This window comes from Podarcis gaigeae (assembly GCF_964106915.1).
Source record: "Podarcis gaigeae genome assembly, chromosome: 13".
NCBI classification, from domain to species: Eukaryota; Metazoa; Chordata; class Lepidosauria; order Squamata; family Lacertidae; genus Podarcis; species Podarcis gaigeae.
In genome coordinates this window covers 16,103,873-16,126,695 of record NC_139689.1, presented here as the reverse complement: position 1 = coordinate 16,126,695, position 22,823 = coordinate 16,103,873, and the positions used below count along the sequence as shown (strand labels likewise).

Sequence of the window (22,823 nt, the reverse complement as noted above, 5' to 3'; positions counted from 1 at the left end):
TTTTTCCTTTGTCTGTTTGTTGTGTGTTGTTGTTGTTGTTGTTATTTACCCCAGCCACTCTAGGCAGCTCCCAACAGAATATTAAAAACATGATAAAACATCAAACGCTAAAAACTTCCCTAAACAGGGCTGCCTTCAGATGTCTTCTAAAAGTCAATATAGTTGTTTATTTCCTTGACATCTGGTGGAGGGCGTTCCACAGGGCGGGCACCACTACCGAGAAGGCCTTCTGGCGGTTCCCTGTAACTTCGCTTCTCACAGTGAGGGAACCGCCAGAAGGCCGTCGGCACTTGACCTCAGTGTCCGGGCAGAACGATGGGGGTGGAGACACTTCTTCAGATATACTGGGCCGAGGCCGTTTAGGGCTTCAAAGGTCAGCACCAACACTTTGAATTGTGTAAACCCCTCAGCAGGATACAAATTAATATGGCTAGTCCAATCCTCTTTTGAAGCCATCCAATTTGGAGGCCACTACACTACCTCCAACAGGACTAAGCTCTTTGGGCTCACAGCACCCTTTAATTAGTCACGAAAGTCAACTTACTTTGGCTGCGATACACAGAGCCATTCAAAGGCAGCAGAAGACTGCAGGCAAAACAATGAAAGGCAGAAACACCAGACAGTGTTTTGGCAGCTGGAGACCCAGACCCCCAGTTCCTATAAGCTCTGGATGGGAATTCAGAAGAAAGATTCCTAGGAGGAAATGAGGCTTTTGCAGTTTAAAAGAGAGTAAGGAGAAGGTTCAGGGTTGTCTGAACTTGCTTCGAGAGAGGAAGGGTGCTGCCTGGTTTTCTGTGGTTTAGTTCTAGGTCTGAGCTCTGGAGCATATTTTTTAAAAAATGCTGTGTTCCAGGAGGAGGCAGAGAATGGCTTTCAGCATCCTACTGAATTTCCAACTGACACAGGTCAACAGGGAGAGAGACCTGCAAGGGGAAAGAACAAGATTCTGAACCTGGGTCAAAAATGCTGCCAGTGCAAAGGGCTCAGCCACTGGCAGGGATGCCAAGAGGCAAAAGTCCTGCTTAGCAAATAAACAAACGACTTTGCAGGCCACCAATAAAGCAGTCAGAAGAGGAGGAGGAGGAGGAGATTGCCCTTCCGAGGCTTTTGCTCCAGGTAAAAAGATCAAGGCTGCAAATTTATGGCTTTATGGCTTTGTTCAGCCTTGAACTGGTGCCACCTCAGCAGGAGGGTGTTCAAGGTTGCAAGAGCTTGGGGAGAGTGATCAGCATGTTCTGTTCGAGGGCAGAGGAGGAGGGCAAGCGGTGGAGGAGGCACAGAAGCCACTACAGAATCCCAGCAGGTTGGATAAAAGGGAGAATATCCAGGAAGATAATGTCCCTGCCACATACCAGTGCTGCAGAAGTGAGAAAAGCAGGAGTCACTTCAATCCTCATTTCAGGCAAAGCTGTTAGAAGTTACAAGGAAAAGCCACAGCGCTCTGTTCTACCTTGTTACTATTTGTGAGCTGTAGATGCAACCCTTTGGCTGCACGGGGACCTTTCCCAGCCCTGTTTCATAAGGGGAGGGGGCCGCCCTGCGGGACTTCTTGAAAGCCTTTTCTTCTAAGGACAAATCCTGCACAAATCCAGAGTGGTGTTCTTAAGGCGGTTGGATGGCACCTTGTACGTCTCCTTTGCGCCAACTGCTGCAGCCATGCTGGACCACATCAACAAGGCCGAGAACGGGTTTTTTGTTACCTGAGGCAGACCCTGGGAAGCCCAGGTCCCCCATACACACTGCCCAGGCCTGTGCCCTGGGGAGGTCACTTCAGTAAATAATAATAATAAAAATAATAATAACTTTTATTTATACCCCGCCCTCCCCAGCCAGAGCTGGGCTCAGGGCGGCTAACACCAGTAAAATCACAGTAAAAAACATAATAGGGGAAAAAGAAAAAAAAGAAAAAGAAAAAAACCAATTTAAAATACAGGTTAAAATGCAATTTAAAATACAGCTTCATTTTAAAAGTAGCCAGTAAATCAAGGCCATAAGGGAACGGAAACATAAGGGTCAGACTGAGTCCAAACCAAAGGCCAGGCAGAACAGCTCTGTCTTGCAGGCCCTGCGGAAAGATGTCAAGTCCCGCAGGGCCCTAGTCTCTTGTGACAGAGCGTTCCACCAAGTCGGGGCCAGTACTGAAAAGGCCCTACTACTAATGCAGCAGTTTGACTTCACCCCCGGAGGCTCACTCCATTGTGTCTCGAGATAGACGGATGTCAACAACAGGCAGGCAGATTTTATTCTGACTGTCTGTTGGTAGACAGAGCCGGAGTCAAAAGTGGGTGGAGCAACAAAGATGGATTTTACCTTTGCAGGGCTGTGACCTGGAAGTGAGCAGTGTTGCTGAGGGGGCAGTGGCCTGCATGAGACCTGGAGAGAGCCCCCCAGGCCAGATACAGAAGCCTGGAGGTCCACACAGGCCTCAGGCTCCTCCACCTCTGCTTTACTGCACAGATATGGAGGGAAGGGAAAGCAAAACCCTTCAGTTCCTCAGCTACCCTAGATTTTTGGTTTCTTTTTAAAGGAATTTGGGCAACCCCAGCAGACAGCACTGAGCTAAGGGAGGTTCATAGCCTGATCCCACATCAAGGCATCTTCCAAATGCTTTATGCCACTTTTTAAGTGACGCAGAGCCCTTTTTCGGATGCAGATGTTCAAAGTGTCAACAAACAGGAGAGAGAAGTGTCACACATCCCCCAGCCAGCGTTCATCCAGGAAGGCTACACAGTCCCTGGAAACAAAAGGGGTGGGAGGCTGATTTAAAACAGAAGCTACATTAGCCGAATTACATCCTTCACAGACTTCTCCATGCCGCAGGAAGGATAAACCAGTCATACAACCCATGAGAAAGAAAGCACAAATTGGGGGTGGGGTGGGGTGTACAGGTGTTTATTGTGGGATCAGCACGGCCTCACGTGTGCAGCTTTCCTGTGGCATCTGTGCCAAGCCATCGGCATCCCATAATCTGGGTTGCCAGCTCATCTTTGTCTTCCATTACATCCAGATTTACCTCCTTGCTCTGTGTGACAGGAAGTCACATATCTTGGATGCTAGGCCCAGGTCAGCACATCCTTGCTGAGATGATAAGTGGCTTCCTTCCTGTTATGCAAAAGAGGATGAACTAGCCTCTAAGAGAACAACCTGCTTCAGTTACTAGATTCTTTTGGGGAAGGGACTGGCTGGCTCTTGCCATCCCCAGGGGGCCTGCAGCAATTTCTGTGACCCTGGAAATATCACACACCTTCCTTCCTAGCTGGCCTGGCCCCCACCTCCCATAAAGGAGCAGGTTGAGTATAGAGCCCCTTCCTGCGTGTTAACTGTGTGAGCCGCCATAGGTGCCTTGGAGGAAAAAGCAGGATATAAACACAATGAAAGAAAGAAAGAAAGAAAGAAAGAAAGAAAGAAAGAAGAAGAAGAGTTTGGATTTGATATCCCGCTTTATCACTTCCCGAAGGAGTTTCAAAGCGGCTAACGTTCTCCTTTCCCTTCCTGCCCCACAATAAACACTCTGTGAGGTGAGTGAGTCTGAGAGACTGCATGTGGAGGAGCGGAGACGCGAACCCGGTTCCCCAGATCATAGCTGTCAACTTACAGATTTGAAAATAAGGGACCAGCAGCCTTGAAAATAAGGGACTAGCAGCCAAAATAAGGGACCTGCAGCTTCACCTGTTCCAGGCACTCCAGTTTTCCTGTCCTCCTGCAGTCTGGTCAAACTCATGCTGGTAGCTTCGAGAACACTGTCCAACCAACTTTGTAACCAGAGGTTCAACTGAATAGAATCTGAATCACATGCACCACAAGCCCTATGCAGCCTCAACTTAAGATGGCTCCCCGGCCTGGCTTTGCACTGCAAAGTTTGCAGCAGCACGTGCAACAAAATGGCGTCCAGCATTCAAAAAAAACCCCTCATCTTGCATTAACTAGCCACACACAAGGCATGCAAGCTCCACCCCCCAGTTGTTCTTAGACTTCTTATTGGGTGAGCAACACAACCAAGCAACACAGTTGGAGCCTCCCTCCTCCCTGGCTGGCAGGGAGGGAGGGAGAGGAGCTGCTTCCTTTGAAATTTAAGGGACATCATTTAAGGGACATTTAAGGGACATCCATCAATAAGGGACAGCAGCGGGACATGGCGCTGGAATAAGGGACTGTCCCTTCAAATAAGGGACACTTGACAGCTATGCCCCAGATTACGATACTACCGCTCTTAACCACTACACAAACTGGCTCTCAGAAAGAAAGAAAGAAAGAAAGAAAGAAAGAAAGAAAGAAAGAAAGAAAGAAAGAAAGAAAGAAAGAAAGAAAGTTGTGTACGGAGCCTATGGACAGCCAATGTGGCACTCTCTGTGTGATGTGGGACTACAACTCCCATCAACCCTGATTATTGGTCATGCTGGCTAACGCAGATGGGAGTTGTAGTCCAATAATATTGGGGAGGCCACCAGCGTTGGCTACCCCAGTCGAGACTAATACAGCTAGTTTACAGAGCGTAGTTCAAAGAAATAAACATCAACACAGCTGGCGGAGTCTTACAGGGATTGTCTTCTCCACAGACAAGGGATGAAGGAATAGGACAGGCACTACCAACAGGTAGATCGTGATCTACCGGTAGATCACTGGACGTCTGTGGTAGATCACTGGTAGATCACCGCCTCCCCCCAAAGAAACTCAACAACTTTGGCTCCCCTAAGAAAAGCTCAAGTTTGCCCTGAACCCCCCCCCAAAAAAAACAGGGCATGAGAAAAGCTCAACAACTTTGACCTGAACACCCCCAAAGGGGGTAGATCACTGCCAGTTTTTAACTCTGTGAGTAGATCACAGTCTCTTGGGAGCTGGCCACCCCTGGAATAGGAGAAAGAAAAGGAGACAAGGATCAGCTCCCTCTCCTTCTGTGTGCTACTAGGCTAGGCATCTAGCAGACTGGCTGAGAATTATGATAAGAACGGAAAAGGAAGGGGAAATTGCTGCAGTCTGTATGTTCGCCTGTGGTCAGGAATGGAAATCAGTCAAGTGAATGCAATTGTTTTTAAGCCTGTAAACTGCATGTAAGTAGTGACTTTTAATAAAACATTGTTTTTGGCATTTCCTTCACCTGGAAATGAACTTTAAGCTACATAAGTCACATAAATATTTACATAAGTGGTGATAAATAAGAGACCATGAGGCAAACTTGTTTTTAATCAGATTTCTGCAGTAATCTAAATTTGTACTAATGCATATAACAATTTAATTAAAAAAATTAAAAACAAGAAAAACCAGTTTATACGACTACAGAAACAAGTAAAACAATTGCACCAGCATTAAGGACAGGGTGTGAGGAACTATGTTATTTCTGACTCGAACCCTACCAGAAATCCTTGGTGACCCAATAACAAAACCACCCAAAGATTTACGAAGTAGATCCTGATGTATCTTCTGCCCACTCCTGCATTAGGCTGCATATGCACTATGAATTTAAAGCACCTTTTCTGCCTCCAATGTATCCTGGGAATTTTAGTTTACCCTTCCCAGAGCTATAATTTCCAGCAGATTTAAAGCACATTCCCTCCCTTTAAAAAAAAATCATGGGAACTGATGTTTACCTCTCAGAAAACTACAATTCCCAGCACCCTTAAACTAAAGTTCCCAGGAGTCATGGCGGAGACATGCTTTCAGTGTGTGGTCTGCTTGCAGCTTGAAACACAATTCAGAGTCTGTGGCAACACTGGGCACCAACTGAAGCTCTCTCAACTCCACAATTCGCACCCTGGGGCCTTGGCAGGAAGGAAATCCACACACACAAAGCCCTTGACCCCACCAAGCGCTAGGAAGAGCAGCTGGCTGCGAAATCCTCTCCAGATCAAAGAAGAGCTCCGTTCCTGAAGAACTGGCACGCCAGAAGCAAGCAAAGCTGAACTTAAACTGGCAACAGCAGAGCCCTCAAGGGCTATTGTTGCATTTGCGGGCACACGCGCTAAACCCTGTCTGTGGTGCCTACCCCTTTACCTCAAATGATGAAACAAGAGGCCAGAGTACAGTGGTACTTCAGGTTAAGTACTTAATTCGTTCTGGAGGTCCGTTCTTAACCTGAAACTGTTCTTAACCTGAAGCACCACTTTAGCTAATGGGGCCTCCTGCTGCCGCCGGAGCACGATTTCTGTTCTCATCCTGAAGCAAAGTCCTTAGCCCGAGGTACTATTTCTGGGTTAGCGGAGTCTGTAACCTGAAGCATCTGTAACCTGAGGTACCACTGTATGGGTTCAAATTGGCCACAACTTTATTGAGCTTCAGAAGTGGGGAACTTGGCACAGGCCTTGGCAGGTAACCCTCTCAGCCTGCCTGGCTGAGGATATGCAGGCAGATGAGGTCCAGTGAGAGGGGACTGTAAAGCGCAAACATACACAGCATGCCCTTCCACCGACCTCGTCCCGGGAGTTTGACCTACATGGGTCAGGGACTCCTGATTTTTGCCCTTTAACGGGCCCTGCAAGCGCCGCGGCATGGGGAGGGAGCATGAATGCACCCCCCCAACTTGATGTTAGACTAAAGGATACTTTGCCAAGGCCGAAGACCACCAAAGTTGTGACAAAATGCTACAGGGAAGGTGAAACCTGCCAGTGCAGGGGAAATTCCTTCCTGGTTCTGAATACAGCAACCATCTTACGGCCGCAGCTGCACCCACTGACCTGGAACGCAAAATATTAGCCTGTAAGGAAAAGAATCATTAACTTGAAGACCGCTGACCTAGGATGAAATTATGGAGGCAATAAATTTGAGGGAGGGTGGGTGATCCTGGAAGGAAGATCAGCAAAAGTGGCTTCAACAACGGAGTCAGCCTGTTTTCTTTTGGCCTTAGGCCCACCCCCGACCAGCCCGGCCATTGGCCTCCCTGGCCGAGAGTGGGTCAAAGGCCGGCCCAAGCAGGTGGGTAGCACCTGCCCAGGTGAGCCCTGCTCGGCCGCAAACTCTGCCCACCTGTGGGGAAGGGAGGGCGGAAATTGCTTAGACTTCAGCCCAAGGAATCAGCAGAAAACGGGGCCCATCTGTGAGAGTTGGTTACAAGAAAAAACAGTTTGCACGGAGTAACCTCTAGGCGTGGGGAAGAAATTAGATCCAGTTCACATTTAAACTCACACTTTCCGAAACAATATACCAACCAAAACACACGCAGCCTTCAAAATTCGCAATTTGCAATGAGGTTCTCCAGTCGAGTAATGTGCACAAAAGGCAGGTACTAAACGGGTTTTTAAAAAAAAATGCACGACATTAGGGGAAACGTGCTTTGCAAAAATGTTTCTATTTGAGAGTAATTCAAGGTGTATATTAGGAGGGATTCAAACCAAAGCGCCAATCAACTTTCACGAGGGAACTGTTTCTTCATGAGGTAGAGAGCTGGATGTAAGATTGGGAAAGTGAGACACAGGGAGAGAAACCAAAACCGACAGATCTGCCCGGCCCTAATAACCACATTTGACCACAAGTGCTGGTTGGGAAGCCAGTAACACCAATGGGAAAAAGGGCAGCAATTAAAAGGCGGCTATATAGCCCTGGGCCCTAGTTTCAACATGACACGGAGTTCCCACGCACCTGGTTGCACGCCAGATATATATATATATATGCAGGTTTTGGTGTCCTCGGGTGTCTTCCCGTGTAAAAGTTGGGGTGTCTAGGCGACGTTTCGACGAGGTCTCACTCGTCATCTTCAGGCTGGTGCTTTCGGCTTCTTGTTACTGGAACAGAGCGGGATCTCAATGTTTGAGTTCCTATAAATACTGTAGAGGGGGTGTGGTGTCTAGCCTCCAATGTTCTGGGCAGAGAGGAAGTTCCCAGGCTAGTGTGCCTTTTCTTCTTTTGTTCCTTAATTACTTGAGAGATACCTTGAGTGATTTCTTGAGTGATATCCTGAGTACCACTTAGGTGGGTCATTAGGTGTGGATTAGTTGCTAAAGTCTTTGTGTCTTGACCTCTTGAACTTTGTGAAGAGTTTTCCTGAGAAGATGGCTGTATTGCACTTAGTTGTGCTTTGGCTTGGCTTCGTGTATAGGGGCGAGCTGTGGTTTTGTGGCTTGTGTCAGCCAGATCTGTGTAGGGATTGCAGGGGGGTGCAGCATCCGGAGGTGCCACCATGGATTGGCTACTGGATGGTGTCAGTAATTCATCTGTGGAGAGGGTCTGGGTTTGGGTCTGGTGTGGTTGATTGGTGTTGGCGTTCTGTGTGCCTCTGGATCTGGTGTCAGTTTTTGTGGAGAGGGCTAATTTCCAGATGTCTGGCAAGCGGGATGTGTCGTCACGCTTGTTCATGTTGTGAGGGTGTTTCTCTATCTCGATGGCTTCCATGATTATTCTCTTGTGGTGATGTTCCGTGTTAAAGAGCAATTTGGAATCTGCAAAATTAATTTCGTGTCCTGTTTCTTTCATGTGTTGGAAAAGAGAGGAAGTTTTTTCTTCTTGTGGAGAGGGAAATTAGCCCTCTCCACAAAAACTGACACCAGATCCAGAGGCACACAGAACGCCAACACCAATCAACCACACCAGACCCAAACCCAGACCCTCTCCACAGATGAATTACTGACACCATCCAGTAGCCAATCCATGGTGGCACCTCCGGATGCTGCACCCCCCTGCAATCCCTACACAGATCTGGCTGACACAAGCCACAAAACCACAGCTCGCCCCTATACACGAAGCCAAGCCAAAGCACAACTAAGTGCAATACAGCCATCTTCTCAGGAAAACTCTTCACAAAGTTCAAGAGGTCAAGACACAAAGACTTTAGCAACTAATCCACACCTAATGACCCACCTAAGTGGTACTCAGGATATCACTCAAGAAATCACTCAAGGTATCTCTCAAGTAATTAAGGAACAAAAGAAGAAAAGGCACACTAGCCTGGGAACTTCCTCTCTGCCCAGAACATTGGAGGCTAGACACCACACCCCCTCTACAGTATTTATAGGAACTCAAACATTGAGATCCCGCTCTGTTCCAGTAACAAGAAGCCGAAAGCACCAGCCTGAAGATGACGAGTGAGACCTCGTCGAAACGTCGCCTAGACACCCCAACTTTTACACGGGAAGACACCCGAGGACACCAAAACCTGCATTCCTGTACCCGTGAAAATCTACGAAAGCAAATATATATATATATATATATATATATGCATTTGGGGGGCCCAGACATGAAATTTAAAGCGTGAGAGGCTACAGTCCACAAGGGTCAGATTTAAGACAGTCAGTAGGCCGAATGCAGGGTCACAGCTGTCCCCTGCAGCAAGAGTGCCTCTGAGCACACGCAGAGTCTGCTTTTCCCTTCCAAGGGCATCTTTTCCAGGCAACTCACAGCTCCAGCAGGGATTCCTGGATCTTTTAACAGTTAAGCAGCAGGGGAAAGTTTTTTTAAAAAAGGCCTAGTTCTCCTCTGAAGGGGAAAACCTTCATCTCTACTGCTCCAGTTCAAACTGCAGGTGCTGAATGTGTGTGTTAAGGCCGGGAGGGTGGTGGTGGTGCTGAGATTTAGAGTCGTCAAGTTGGAAGGGACCATGGGGGTCATCTAGTCCAACCCCCTGCAACGCAGGACTCTTTTGCCCAAAGTGAGACTCGAACCCACCACCCTGCAATCAAGAGTCTAACCCTCTAATGACTGAGCCAAATCGGCAATAACCCAGTGCTTCTCTCCACACCATTCCCTGCACCCAGAAATTTCGTATGTCAGGGAGAAAGGATCCAGCCTCAGTGAAAACGAGGCATGGGTAAAAGTCAGCAATTGCTAGAGGGAGTCCGCACTCGATCAGACCAAGGGTTCATTATGAGACAGCCTCCAACGACTTCATTTGAGCCAGGATTTGCGGTAGTCCCAGAACCTGTTTTCGGGGCCACCTGACCATCTCTGAACATGTGAACCAACAGATGCATGTCTTCCAAACACTCCTCCTCTTTCACTTGCCACAAGTTGCTCCATCACTATCACTATCATCATCATCATCATCATCATCATCATCATCATATACTGCCCTATACCCGCAGGTTCACAGGATAAAATCAAAATCTATAACCACAAAAGACATCACCAAATAAAAACAACAACCCAATAACCCCTCCCCAACACATCTTAAAAGGGCATAGGATGTCCATCAAATCAACCAAAAGCCTGGTTAAAAAGGAACATTTTTGCCTGGCACCTAAAGGATGCGGAGCCACTGCAGAGAAGGCCCCGTTCTCCTCTTACTACCCTCTGGACCTCTTGCGAAGGAGGCATACAAAGAAGGACCTCAGAAGATTATCTGAGGGTCTGGGTAGGTTCATATGGAAAGAGGCGGTCCTTGAGGTATTGTGGTCCTGAGCCGTTTAAGGCTGCATAGGACAAAACCAGCACTTTAAATTGGGCCCGGAAACTAATTGGCAGCCAATGCAGTTGGACCAGGATCAGTGCAATATGCTCAAAACGTCTTGCTCCGGTGAGCAACCTGGCCGCTGAATTCTGCACCTAGCTGAAGCTTCTGAACAGTCTTCTGAGGCAACCCTACGAATAAGGCATTGCAGTAATCTTTTAGGATGTGTAAAGTTGCCAGCTTTTCTCTCATGGTAAAATTCCTGTGCTTTTTTAAAATTTTAAACCCCCCTGCAAAACAGGCAGAAACCCAACAGGTGTGGTTTCCCCTCTTGCTGCAACTGGGACACTGTGAAAAAAGAAACCCCACTTCTCCTCCTGGATTCATCCCATTGCTCCAAAGCAGGGAACTGTTCATGGAACAGAGCGGCTCCAGCAAGACGAGGCATTTTACTCCAGACTTCACAATATCATCCTGCAGTTCTTTCTCTGGCTTACTGGCTCCAACACAGCAACCAATAAAAGTGAGGGCCTGAAATTCAAGGAGTGCCTCTCATTCCCTCCAAGGGAATCCTCCCCAAACTAGGAATGGCATTTCCCTCACCCTGCACTGCCAACCATTCCACACACAGAAAACCACACAACTGGAAGGGAGTTGCCATCCCCAAAACATATTTTCCACTTTACGAGCTCAGTAAAATAATAAGAATAATCTTGCTATGAAACCAACCTGAATGTTTGGGAGACACGCCTGCAACCTAAAAGTGCTCTGATTGGAGTGGGGGGGGGGGGTTAGAGACAGCAACCCACAGAGAAACCAGGCACACTGAGCTCTCACTTCAAAGGGCTCAGTGCGCAGAACATGTGAAGAGATGGAACTGATTGAGCATTTTTCGTAGAGCGATTCACGTCAAGCCGCCAAGTGGTCAGTCGCAGAGCTTTCTGGGGCTCACATGCAAGGCAGCCCACAATACTTAAGTGATCACAATACTTAAAGCCTATTTCCATCCTAAGCAGCCCCAAACACACCTGAGAGGAAGGCACACGTTTCCAGCAAGATCCGCTTTGCAAAGGGACCTCTTCCTCCAGGTGTCCTTTATATCACGCATTCACGATGATTTGGGTTCAGGATGCTGCCTGGGCAGTCGTACGCAATGCCGCTTTCAGCGCTCAGTTGCACCTGCAAATGTTTGGAGGCGGTCCTGTTGCTTCACTACCAAGCAGTCCTGCAACATCCTGAAGACACCCCATAGCTTTTCGTACCGCAAACGCCCAGCTATATCTCTCCCATCATTGCGCTGTATGCCCTGCCGGCAGTGCCAGTGCATTAGCAGAACAACTAATTGCAGAACAACTAATAAAGCAAAACAAATCTACAACCAACGCGATTCACATCAAGCTGTCAATGAAGCTCAGGTCAGTTACCGCCGTTCAGCCTAGCCTACCTCACAGGTTTGTTGTGGAATTTTATTTTATTTTTATTTTTTTAAGAGAGCCCTGCATTCGACCTTGAGCTCCTGGGAGGTGTGATATAAAGGCACGAGGGAGGGAGCAAAGCCACACCTTTTGAGCTTCGGCCTGTCGGGTTTGTCGCGCTTAAAGAGTCACCGAGAGCAGGGTGCCAACTCTGTAGAAAGGTCCCGACGACGTAAGCCCGGTTTGCAGCGGGCACGAAGCTCACATGCCCTCCGCAGAGTTATGCCGAGCTGGCGGAATAACAACCGGCTGACTTGGCACCTTCCGGGTGATGCGGGTATATCGATCTGCCAGGGGAGCAGGAACGTGCGGAGGACATACGAAGGAGCCAGGCTAGGGATGAAGGGACCAAAACCACCCCGGCCAAAAATCCTCTTTTAAGACGCCCCGAGAAAAAGAGATAGAGACAGACAAAGACTCTAGTTTAGAAGGAGCAGCTCGTCAAAAAAGAAAGCCCCGCTCCCACTAGCTATGGCCGCTGAAGAGCGACGGCAAATGCACTCTGCATGTGCTCAGGGGCACCCTCGTCTCCTTTTCCCCATCTGCACCCGAACTTAGTTTCAACGGGCTCCTTCCTCTCTCTCCTGCCCTTTGCAAGTTGCGCACAAAGCCTGGACGGCGGTGGGGCGTGGGGGGGGGGTGTTGGGGAAGGCGCCCCCACGCTTCTCCCCGGGGGTCCTCACCTGGTGCCAGAGACTCCCACGCAGCCGCGTCCCGGTCCCTTTCTCTGCCTTCGGAGCCCCATCGCGGCCGCTGCCTTTGTAGCTGCGGCGCCTCGCGGCTCCCCGCCCCCGGGAAGGCGGGTCCCCGCAGGTCCTAGCAGGGGTTGGATCCCGTCGGCGCCTGCCTGTGGTAGTCCGGAGACCCGGCGCTCGCTCAGGCTCACTCACTTCCACGGGTCTCCTCAGAGTAGAGCTTAGTTGGCATTGCGCTTTCGTTTAAGCGAACGAGAAAGAGCGCTCTTAACCAGGTTCAGCGGCGTGTGACTACTTGGCAAAGCTCCCCCCCCCCCAATCTCACAAATGTTGTTGTTTAGTCGTTTAGTCGTGTCCGACTCTTCGTGACCCCATGGACCAGAGCACGCCCGGCACTCCTGTCTTGCACTGCCTCCCGCAGTTGGGTCAAACTCATGCCGGTAGCTTCGAGAACACTGCCCAGCCATCTCGTCCTCTGCCGTCCCCTTCTCCTTGTGCCCTCCATCTTTCCCAACATCAGGGTCTTTTCCAGGGAGTCTTCTCTTCTCATGAGGTAGCCAAAGTACTGGAGCCTCAGCTTCACGATCTGTCCTTCCAGTGCGCACTCAGGGCTGATTTCCTTAAGAATGGAGAGGTTTAATCTTCTCGCAGTCCATGGGACTCTCAAGAGTCTCCTCCAGCACCATAACTCAAAAGCATCAATTCTTCGGAGATCAGCCTTCTTGATGGTCCAGCTCTCACTTCCATACATCACTACTGGGAAAACCATAGCTTTAACTATACGGACCTTTGTTGGCAAGGTGATGTCTCTGTTTTTTAAGATGCTGGCTAGGTTGGTCATTGCCTCCCACAAATAGATACGTATTTATTAGTAGTCGGGTGTATCGGTTTATAGAGCCAACTCCCTTCATCCTCCCCCATAGGTGCCAACTCCCTGGGACCCTGGGTGATCGAGCACCCACAAAATTCCCCATGAAGGGGCCGGACACCCACAAATTTCAGTGCCAGGGCCATACACGCTGCATGGCACCCATGGCCCCGGGCACCCATGGTGGTGGCGCCAAGCTGGCACTCCTGCACCCCCATAAAATATTTGAGGAGGGCACTCCCCCAAGCATTGCCATTCAAATGGGAGGGTGCTTTGTCTTGTGATCAATTATGCAGGGTGGGGCTTACCTGCCCCCCCCCCAGATTTGTTTGGCTTTTATTGTATTTTATGTCACAGCTTGGAATAAAAAATTGATTAGGAACCAAAACAAATTGCAGTTGCAAGAGAATAGGGTGGGTCCAAAAGCCATCAGTCGAGTCAAAGGCCAGGATAATGAGGTGCCAAACTCCCCTCTTTGGAGATGTCATAGACGAGGCTGCTGGAGAAAATGCCCTCATCCAGCCACACACGCCCCTGAGCTCACCAAGAGGGCACCCTTTTCCTATCTTAAGACCTGAGAGAGCCTGTAGGGAAGGAGGCATTCTCTCACATAACCAGATAGTTGAGGCCTAAGTCTTTTAATTTTAAAAAACAACGACCAATTTTAAAAATTGTTTTTTAAACAAATACAAATAATGTGAGCACCTTGAATTGGGCCCAGAAATGAACTGGCAGCCAGCACAGCTGTTTTAATGCATCCAAAACCCCAGCCGGTAATCTGGGCAGTGGATTTAGACCAGCTGAAGCTTCTGAGCTGTCTTCAAGGGCAGACCCACGCAGAAGGCATTGCGGTAATCCAGCCGGTGCGAGGGATACTGTGGCCAAACCATGTGTGCCCAAAAAAGTTTGTAAGCTGGCAAACCTGATGTAGTTGGAAATTGACAGTCCTCACCACCAAGGCTGCCAGTCGGAGTTAATGTACCCAAGCTGCAGGCTTGCTCCCTCCAGGGCAGCAGAAGATCGTCCCGAAAAGGCCGTCTTCCCATCTCCCGGACTCTATAACTAGCATGTCAACTGCCTCTCCCAATTCACTTTTTAAAATAATAATAATAATAATAATTTATTTATATCCCGCACTCCCCAGCTGAAGCCAGGCTCAGGGCGGCTAACAACAATAAAATATTAAATATTTTTAAAATATTTTTATTAAATAATTTCAGCATAACAAATTATCAATCCAAATAATCAATTACATTATTTTCCCCCTTTCTCCCCCCCCACGACTTCCCTCAGCTCCCCTCTCTGATTCCTTCGCACATATTGTTCTCTGCATGTTATAAAATTGTACATATCCTTGCCTTATCTATCCTGTGTTTGACTAATAAATTTGCAGATTTTTATTCAAAAGCTGCCAAGGAGTCCAGATCATTTTGTTGTCTTTTTAGGTAATTGGTATAAAGTTCCCATTCTTCCTTGAAGTCATGGTTGTCCTTGTCACGCAGCTTATATGTCCATTTAGCCAGTTCCGCATAGCTCATCAGTTTTTCTTGCCACTGTTCTTTCACTGGGGTTTCCTCATTCTTCCATCCTTGTGCTAACAAGACTCTTGCCGCTCCCAATTCAGATGGAACAGAGAGAGATAGAGCTGGGTGTCGGTGGCCCTTCGCTCCAAATCTCCTGACGACAGTTCCCAGTGGCTTCAGAGAGAGGTTAAACATCATGAGGGACATGATGGAACCCTGTTGAACTCCACAAGGAAGCTCTCATGGTGATGAACGGGACCTGGAGGTAGGAGCAGAACCACTGAAGTACTGTGGACCCCAGCCCCCACCTCCCAGGGCCTCTCCAGGAGGATAACTGTGGCCAAAAGTACAGGAAGTTTCTGAGAAGGCGCACAGTCACACACCCCTCACTTCTTTTTCTCGACAAATGTCATCAGCCAGGGCTACCAAGGTGGGAGCCTGCACTGACTTGGCGGCAAAGAACTCAGAGGTGCAGTCGTGGTAGCAATGCCACTTTTATGCATTCAAAACAGATTTGAAGGCTGGTCCATCGTTGACATCACTTGGGAAGACAGGCGAACTAATATCAGTGTATTGGAAGAAGCAAAGATCACCAGTGTCAAAGCAATGATTCTTCAACATCAACTTTGTTGGACTGGTTAGGTTGTATGGATGCCTGATTATAATCTTCCAAAGCAAGTACAGTGGTACCTTGAGTTAAGAACGCAATTCGTTCTGGAGGTCCATTCTTAACCTGAAACTGTTCTTAACCTGAAGCACCACTTTAGCTAATGGGGCCTCCTGCTGCCGCCATGCCGCCGCCACACGATTTCTGTTCTCATCCTGAAGCAAAGTTCTTAACCCAAGGTACTATTTCTGGGTTAGCAGAGTCTTTAACCTGAAGCGTATGTAACCTGAAGCGTATGTAACCTGAGGTACCACTGTACTCTATTCCGAACTTAAAAATGGAAAGCGTAATGCTGGTGGTCAACAAAAGAGGTTCAAATACTCTCAAGGCAAATCTAAAAACAATGTAGTATAAACACTGACAACTGGGAAACACTGGCCTGTGAACACTCCAGCTGGAGAACAGCCTTGACCAAAGGTGTCGTGGGCTCTGAAGATGCTCGAACTCAGGACGAAAGGGAGAAACGTGCTAAGAGGGCGGCACGCTTGGCAAACCCTCACCATGATCAACTCCCGCCCAGAAACCGATGTCCCCACTGTGGAAGGACGTGTGGATCCAGAATTGGCCTCCACTGTCACTTACGGACTCACTGTTAATACTGTGTTCATGGAAGACTACCTTACTCGGCTACGAGTGATCGCCAAAGAGAAAGAGCAGCTTAAATGAAGGCTTCACGTGGCTAGACGGAACGCAGCAGAAAGAGCTTGCTGAACCAGCCAGCCAATTCCTTGGTGCAAACAGAGTCTAGGTGCTTGCAGGAGAAATTTGACCTTCTGCCCAGGATCTCAGGCAGCCAAGCGAGCCCTCCGTTAACCCTGTAGAGGTAGCTTCATAAGAGCATGGAGGCAACTGAGTTGAAATTAACCACGAGGCTTTATTAAAGGGATGGGGGATCTGTGGTCCCTCCAGTTGCTGCAAGGTTACAAATCCCTTCAGTCCTGGATGACATGGCCAATGGTTGTGGGTTGGAGCCCTGTTCATACAGTGGTACCTCGGGTTACATACGCTTCAGGATACAGACTCCGCTAACCCAGAAATAGTGCTTCAGGTTAAGAACTTTGCTTCAGGACGAGAACAGAAATCGTGCTCTGGTGGTGCGGCAGCAGCGGGAGGCCCCATTAGCTAAAGTGGTGCTTCAGGTTAAGAACAGTTTCAGGTTAAGAACGGACCTCCGGAACGAATTAAGTACTTAACCCGAGGTACCACTGTACTGGTTTCCCATACCTCATTCTGGGGGAGGGCCTAGGCTCAGTGACAGAGCATCACTTTGCAGGGAGGTGCTTCCTTCTTCTTTTTAAAATAATTTTATTGTTTATTTAACATAATTGTTACAAAATATAAGCAAAACATTGCAAATACATACATATATATTTCAAATAAGCACATATACATGAAAAAAGGAACAAAGGAGAAGAAAAGAAAAAAGAAGGAAAAAAAGAAAAAAGTTGGAAGAATTTCTCCCAAGTTTATTCTACAAATATCTCAATATGAAAATAATAACATTTCATTGACTGACTTCCATCGCTTACACTGCACTTCCTATATACATTTTAAGCAAGATTGTATCAGTTATTCCGTATTCTTCCCATGCAATCTCACACAATATTCTAATCAATAGGTTTTCTAAATCTCTCATAAATCTATTCTAAACACAACCAATACCTTACATTTAATCCTTGTCTACTTAAATACTCATTTAAGCATTTCCATTGTTTCTGGATTATATTTTTTGGTTTTTGTCTTATCAAATCCATCAACTTTGTTACTTCTAGGCGCTTCCTGCTGGTTCAATTCCAGGTGCTTCCTAGTTCAACGCCAAGCATCTCCAGGGAGGGCAAGTGGGAAAGACCCCTGTCCAAAACCCCAGAGAGTGACAGCAAGTCAGCCCAGAGTCTGCACATAGCTCGACAGACCAATGCTCTGACTCAGTATAAAGCACTTTCCTGCATTCCTAGGCACCGGCTCCAAGATGACAACCGTGACATTACCAAATAAAGGCAACCCATGGTGACATAATATAGTTTCATATTACTAAGCCACTGTTCTGAACGAAAGAGAAACAAACTTCCTGCAATTGAATGGCGAGGAAGATTAAAATCTACCCTGCAGGATTTTCTCTTTTTCTAAATGTCACATTTGTGTCCATTCATTCTCTGGTGTAGAGACTGTCCAGGAAGATTGTATCCTGTACACAGAATCATAGAGCCATTGGTGACTCTGAGGATCATCTAAATCCAGCCCCCTGCAATGCAGGAATATACAGCTATCCCATACAGGGATTGGACCTGCAACCCTGGCCTTATCAGCAACTAACCAACTGAGCAGGGACGCGGGTGGCGCTGTGAGATAAACTGCAGAGCCTAGGGCTTGCCAATCAGAAGGTCAGCGGTTCAAATCCCCACGACGGGGTGAGCTCCCGTTGCTCGGTCCCTGCTCCTGCCAACCTAGCAGTTCGAAAGCACATCAAAGTGCAAGTAGATAAATAGGTACTGCTCCGGCGGGAAGGTAAATGGCGTATCCGTGCGCTGCTCTGGTTCGCCAGAAGCAGCTTAGTCATGCTGGCCACTGACCCGGAAGCTGTACGCCGGCTCTCTTGGCCAATAAAGCGAGACGAGTGCCGCAACCCCAAAGTCATTCACGACCGGACCTAATGGTTAGGGGTCCCTTTACCTTTACCTTTAACCAACTGAGCTATCCAGGCATGCATGTTCATTTGCAGGTCTTACAGTGACCACCCTAAAAGCAGATTTTCAATACGTACAGGGCAAATCAGGAAACCACTGAGATATCACCATAAGCACTGGCTCACCCCCCTACCCCCCCCCCAGGTTTGGCTCAGAGTTTCTCCTGCCCTCCTGGGAAAATTGGAAAGTCTCCACCCATCTGCTTCTACCTCCACATCATCAAAGGTGTTCTTAAAGGCACAGGAGCCAACAGAAGAGTTGGCTATCCTAAGCCAAAAGCAAGATTGAAATAAAAATAAAGAGGCACTTTGCTGAGTGTACACACACAGAGAGACATGCAAGAGCAAAGGGGCCTTCTCCTTTCTCTCTTTATCCTAGCAACACTGGAGGATGTGCTCAGAGACACATTCTATTCTCTTCCTAGGAATATAGGCAAGCACAATCAGGCAACATTGCATGACAACTTGGCCACAATCTCTCTCTCTCTGGTAGGGTCAGATTCCACAATACAGGCCCCACTTCCCAATTCCCAGCAGGAGGTGGGGCTGCTTATTTCCCCTAGACAGAAAATGTGACAACAGCAGCTAAGAGGTTAGACCTCACGTCACCCACAAACTGGCCAGCTGGACTTGGGCAAGACACAGTTCTCTAAGGCTCTGGATACATTGCAAGCTGATAACGCAACACTGTTTTCCTCAGTTCGGATCAAAGCTGGTTGGGGGGGGGGGGGACAAATGCATAAAAATGCAGTATTTCATAAGGACATAGTTGTCCAGTCCTGCTGCAAAGGCAACTTGCATTGACTGGCTGCTATTTGCATCCTTCCATCCCTGATATGGAACGAGACCTTAAGCGATTGGTCCCGGATTGTAGCTAGTGCAAATTTAGCTTCTCCTCAAATAATTCGTGCTCCCCACTTTTCCTGCCCAAATAGTCAGAAAAAGGATGCATCATTGCTGCACCTCTTTTGATCCTGCTGAAATTAAAGTTAATGCAGTGCGCATCCTAGTGGCCAGCGAACATCATTACTTCCCCAAACCCTTCATACTTAAACCATTTCCCCCTCCCTTCTATGTGCTAAATTAGACTTAATATACAGCAATAATATACAATTGGAACCTGGGAATCTTGCACCTTGCTCCAGATATCTAATTTCATAGAGTCCCAGCCTTCGTCTCCTTCCATCATCCCCCAAATCACTCTGAATTCCACTGTCAGCTCAGAACCAATTTTGCCTCTACTATCTTCCAGAGTTACATACACAGTCTGCGTTACTACACTTATAATGTTCTAACTAAACTCTGTGGAAATTGAATTCCACTCCTCAAACCAGAAAACAGAATTCCATATTTCTGCATGTCCTGTCCTTAGGAACAAAGAGATTCCTGCCAAAGCCTTGGAGCGTAGCTGGTAAGAACTTGTCCCTGAAACACTGAGGATGTAAACTGAATAGAGATATAATTTCAGGAGGTGTGTGTGTGTGTGTGGAGAGAGAGAGAGACAGACAGACAGACAGACAGACAGACAGACAGACAGACAGACGACAGACAGACAGACAGAATTCAGTATCTAATAATCCCTCAGGAATACCTAGATTCCAGGCCACTGCCTGGTTCAAGTGAATCATTAATGCTTTAATACTTTAATTAAATAGGCCTGTGGAATGGGGATGCCCCCAGACTGTCTGTATCTCGGAGGAGGCATTTCAGCTCACAGCAGAAATTTAGTATTAAACTGGATTAAAGTGGTCCAATACCTCTCTTAGGGGCAAGTGGGGGGCAGCTCAGAGACCGGCGGCGGCTGACCAGAGGACACCCAAAGAGAGGGGGGAGGAGGCTAAGGGAACACTCCACAAGGGAGGGTGTTCAAAAAAGGGTGCGAGGCTGCCAGCTCTGCAGGCAAGGGGTGACACAACTGGGCTCCTGAGGACCACAGGGGAGCCACAGAAAGAATGCAGTGGGTCAAGGGAGCTGTGGACTCCAGAAGGTTGAAAACCTCTGCTCTGAACATACACACAAACAAAACCAGGAAGAAGTCACAGACTGAACCTGCGAATGGTGCCATACAATGATTTGACCTGCGTTCATGACAGCATTGTAGGTACGGCAGCGCAACCAATAGTCTCATCATATTTTGCTCTTCTACCATTCAATCTTCCTTCAGTGTTTCTCAGAGCTTGACTTCGAACCTTACCACTGTTGCAGGAAACCCCCCCCCCAATCATTCAGTTTGTACAAACACGACACACACTCACACACAACATATGTGAAGTTTCTGCTATAAATTCATAGTAAATCAACTGTACATCAGATTTACACCAGGCCACTTTTATTTTGCTCCATGAAGGAAGGACTATTAAAGGGGGATGGTTTGATACAGGATGGCCATAATCCCTTAATCGTACCAACAAGCACTCAGGAGCCCTGCCCAGTTGGCATGACAACCTTGATGGTCCCAGACAGAAGACCATCAAGGACACAACGGACATGCATATGGGAGTGGATTGAACACGGACTGGAACAAAGGACAATGAACAGATCTTCCCTCTGGGGGGAGGAAACTGCCAACTCCCCTTTGTCCTCTGGAAATGACTCATGGGGAGGGGAAAAGGAGGAACCAGCCAGGTGACAAGATACTCAGGTTACTTCCACAACCCCTCCCTCAACCCCTCCTTTTTGTGATGTGTCAATGATGTAGTCATGATGTAGTTGTGATGTAGTTCTAGGGGTGTAGCTTGGGGGATTAGTAGCTAATAAAAGTTGGGGTCTTCTTTTGTTCGGGACTTCCATCTTGCTTCATCTTGTTGTGGGTGGGAGTCCTGTCACGACAGTTTTCAATAAAGGCCAAGCCTACAGGTTGTTGTTTTGCTCCAAATTGTCCTGGTTGGTGTCTTTGTCTTTTTGTGCAAGGGAGCTCTCAGATTCCTCCGTTAACACCATGGATCTTCCTCCTACCTTGGCTGTTCGGGCACCATGTCAACCTGGGCTTGAATTCCAAGCGAGGCTCCAGCCACACGAATCAGACAGCCTTATGAAGGGCACACTGAATTTCCATAGATTGACTTTGTCCATAGCCCTGCCCACCCACACGACTTTGAGATGATTAACTTGCAAATCAACAGCAACCCAGTTCTCGGGCTTTGAGAAATACCTCTTTTACCTGAGCGCTATAGGCTTGTTTGCTAAACGTTCTGTTACATAAGACTCAGCTGGCCTTGGCCTTCCTCATTCTTATGAGTCACCCACAAAAAGAAGCCACTTATTGCCTCTGATGCAGCTTGTGCAGCTGAAAGTGAAATCCATTTTCTCCCTATAACTCCCATAATCTTACCCAGGATATATTTTTTTTTGAAGCTCAGGGTTAGCTACAGATAAGATTTCATGCAAACACCTTCTCTGGGTGTCATAACTGGTTCGCCAGTTCCTTTTCTCACCCTGTCTGATCATCACTGCTTTGACCACAGCTGAGCCAGATTAAGGGCAAGATGGTAACTCCAATGGCGAGACCAAAGGTCATCCTGGCCACACACAGTGGTTAGAGCACCCCTTCAGCTGGATTTCCCAGAGAGCTGAAGGTGCTTTCAAAGAGGGCTTGCCATTTCTGGCGCAAATGCGCCTCCATCCCACTTCCTCTTTGGGCCAACAGGGCTTGGTATTCTTTCAAAACCAGTCCGTTTACAGGCAAGAGCGGAACAAATTTCTGTTATGTGATGGGAAGTGAAATGAGACTCTCGGAAACAATTGTGATACGGTACACTTCACAGCTGGGCCTAAGCTTTCAGATGCAGCAGGAAGTTATTCATAAAAGGCATTAGGTTCTAACCAAACATATTCCACATCAGGATTCTACTGATGCATGTTGGAGACAAGATAGTCCAGAAGCTGTACGCCGGCTCCCTCGGTCAGTAAAGCGAGATGAGCGCCGCAACCCCAGAGTCGGCCACGACTGGACCTAATGGTTGGGGGTCCCTTTACATTTTTAAGCACAGGGGGTGGAATACATTTGAAGGAGCTCTGACCCAAAAGCAGGTCATTGCACTGACGAAACTGAATACCTCTTCACACCAGTCATCCAAATCCAGCATTGCTTCCTAGAAGCCTCAGCATCTAGGATGGAGCTTGGATTGTCATCTCTCCATCTAAACCCAGATCTTTAATTACACTTTGCCCTCACCCAGTTCATATGAAGGGAAGGGCTTTGAGATGCGAAGTGATACTGCTGTGAGAAGGTGCAATTGCCAACAATGAGGAAAACTAGTTCTGCATTCCAAAGTCATGGGAGTTTCTGACAAGGGAAATTTGGCAAGGAAGCAAAGGAATGCCACTAACTCTGCTTTGAAGTGGGGCCATTTTTTTGGTGCAATAGAAGCCTGTGTCCCCGTCCGGTATCATTAATATACCCATTTCATTGATGGGGTGGGAGAGAACGTGCCTTGCCCAAGGCCACCTACCAAATTCATGACACAGCAAGTTTGGGACTGGGGAGGCTCTGGCTAGTTGGGGAAAATTTATGGGAGCGGAGAAGAAACTTGGGGAATTGCCACCTTCCTGCTCCCAGAGTAGCTGTTCATTCCACCAACTGCCGCCACAGGAGTGTCTGACG

General features: G+C 47.9%; 1 protein-coding gene across 3 annotated transcripts in view; it reads right to left on the bottom strand.

Moving 5' to 3' along the window:
* Window positions 1–13,255, bottom strand: part of HSD3B7 (hydroxy-delta-5-steroid dehydrogenase, 3 beta- and steroid delta-isomerase 7) — a 57,282-nt gene extending 44,027 nt beyond the window's left edge. Inside the window, exons 1-2 of one of the 3 annotated variants that reach the window (XM_083707496.1) lie at window positions 12,468–12,587; window positions 11,338–11,488 (exon numbers count right to left, since the gene is read on the bottom strand). Coding sequence is in view for 1 of the 3 variants with exons in the window: in XM_083707494.1 (XP_083563620.1) it covers window positions 332–456 (125 nt within the window). In the remaining 2 variants the exon portion in view is untranslated. Of the gene's footprint in view, window positions 1–331; window positions 1,358–11,337; window positions 11,489–12,467 lie in introns of all 3 variants that reach the window. The other 2 variants (XM_083707494.1, XM_083707493.1) reach the window with 2 other exon arrangements.
* Between the last annotated feature and the right edge of the window lie 9,568 nt (window positions 13,256–22,823).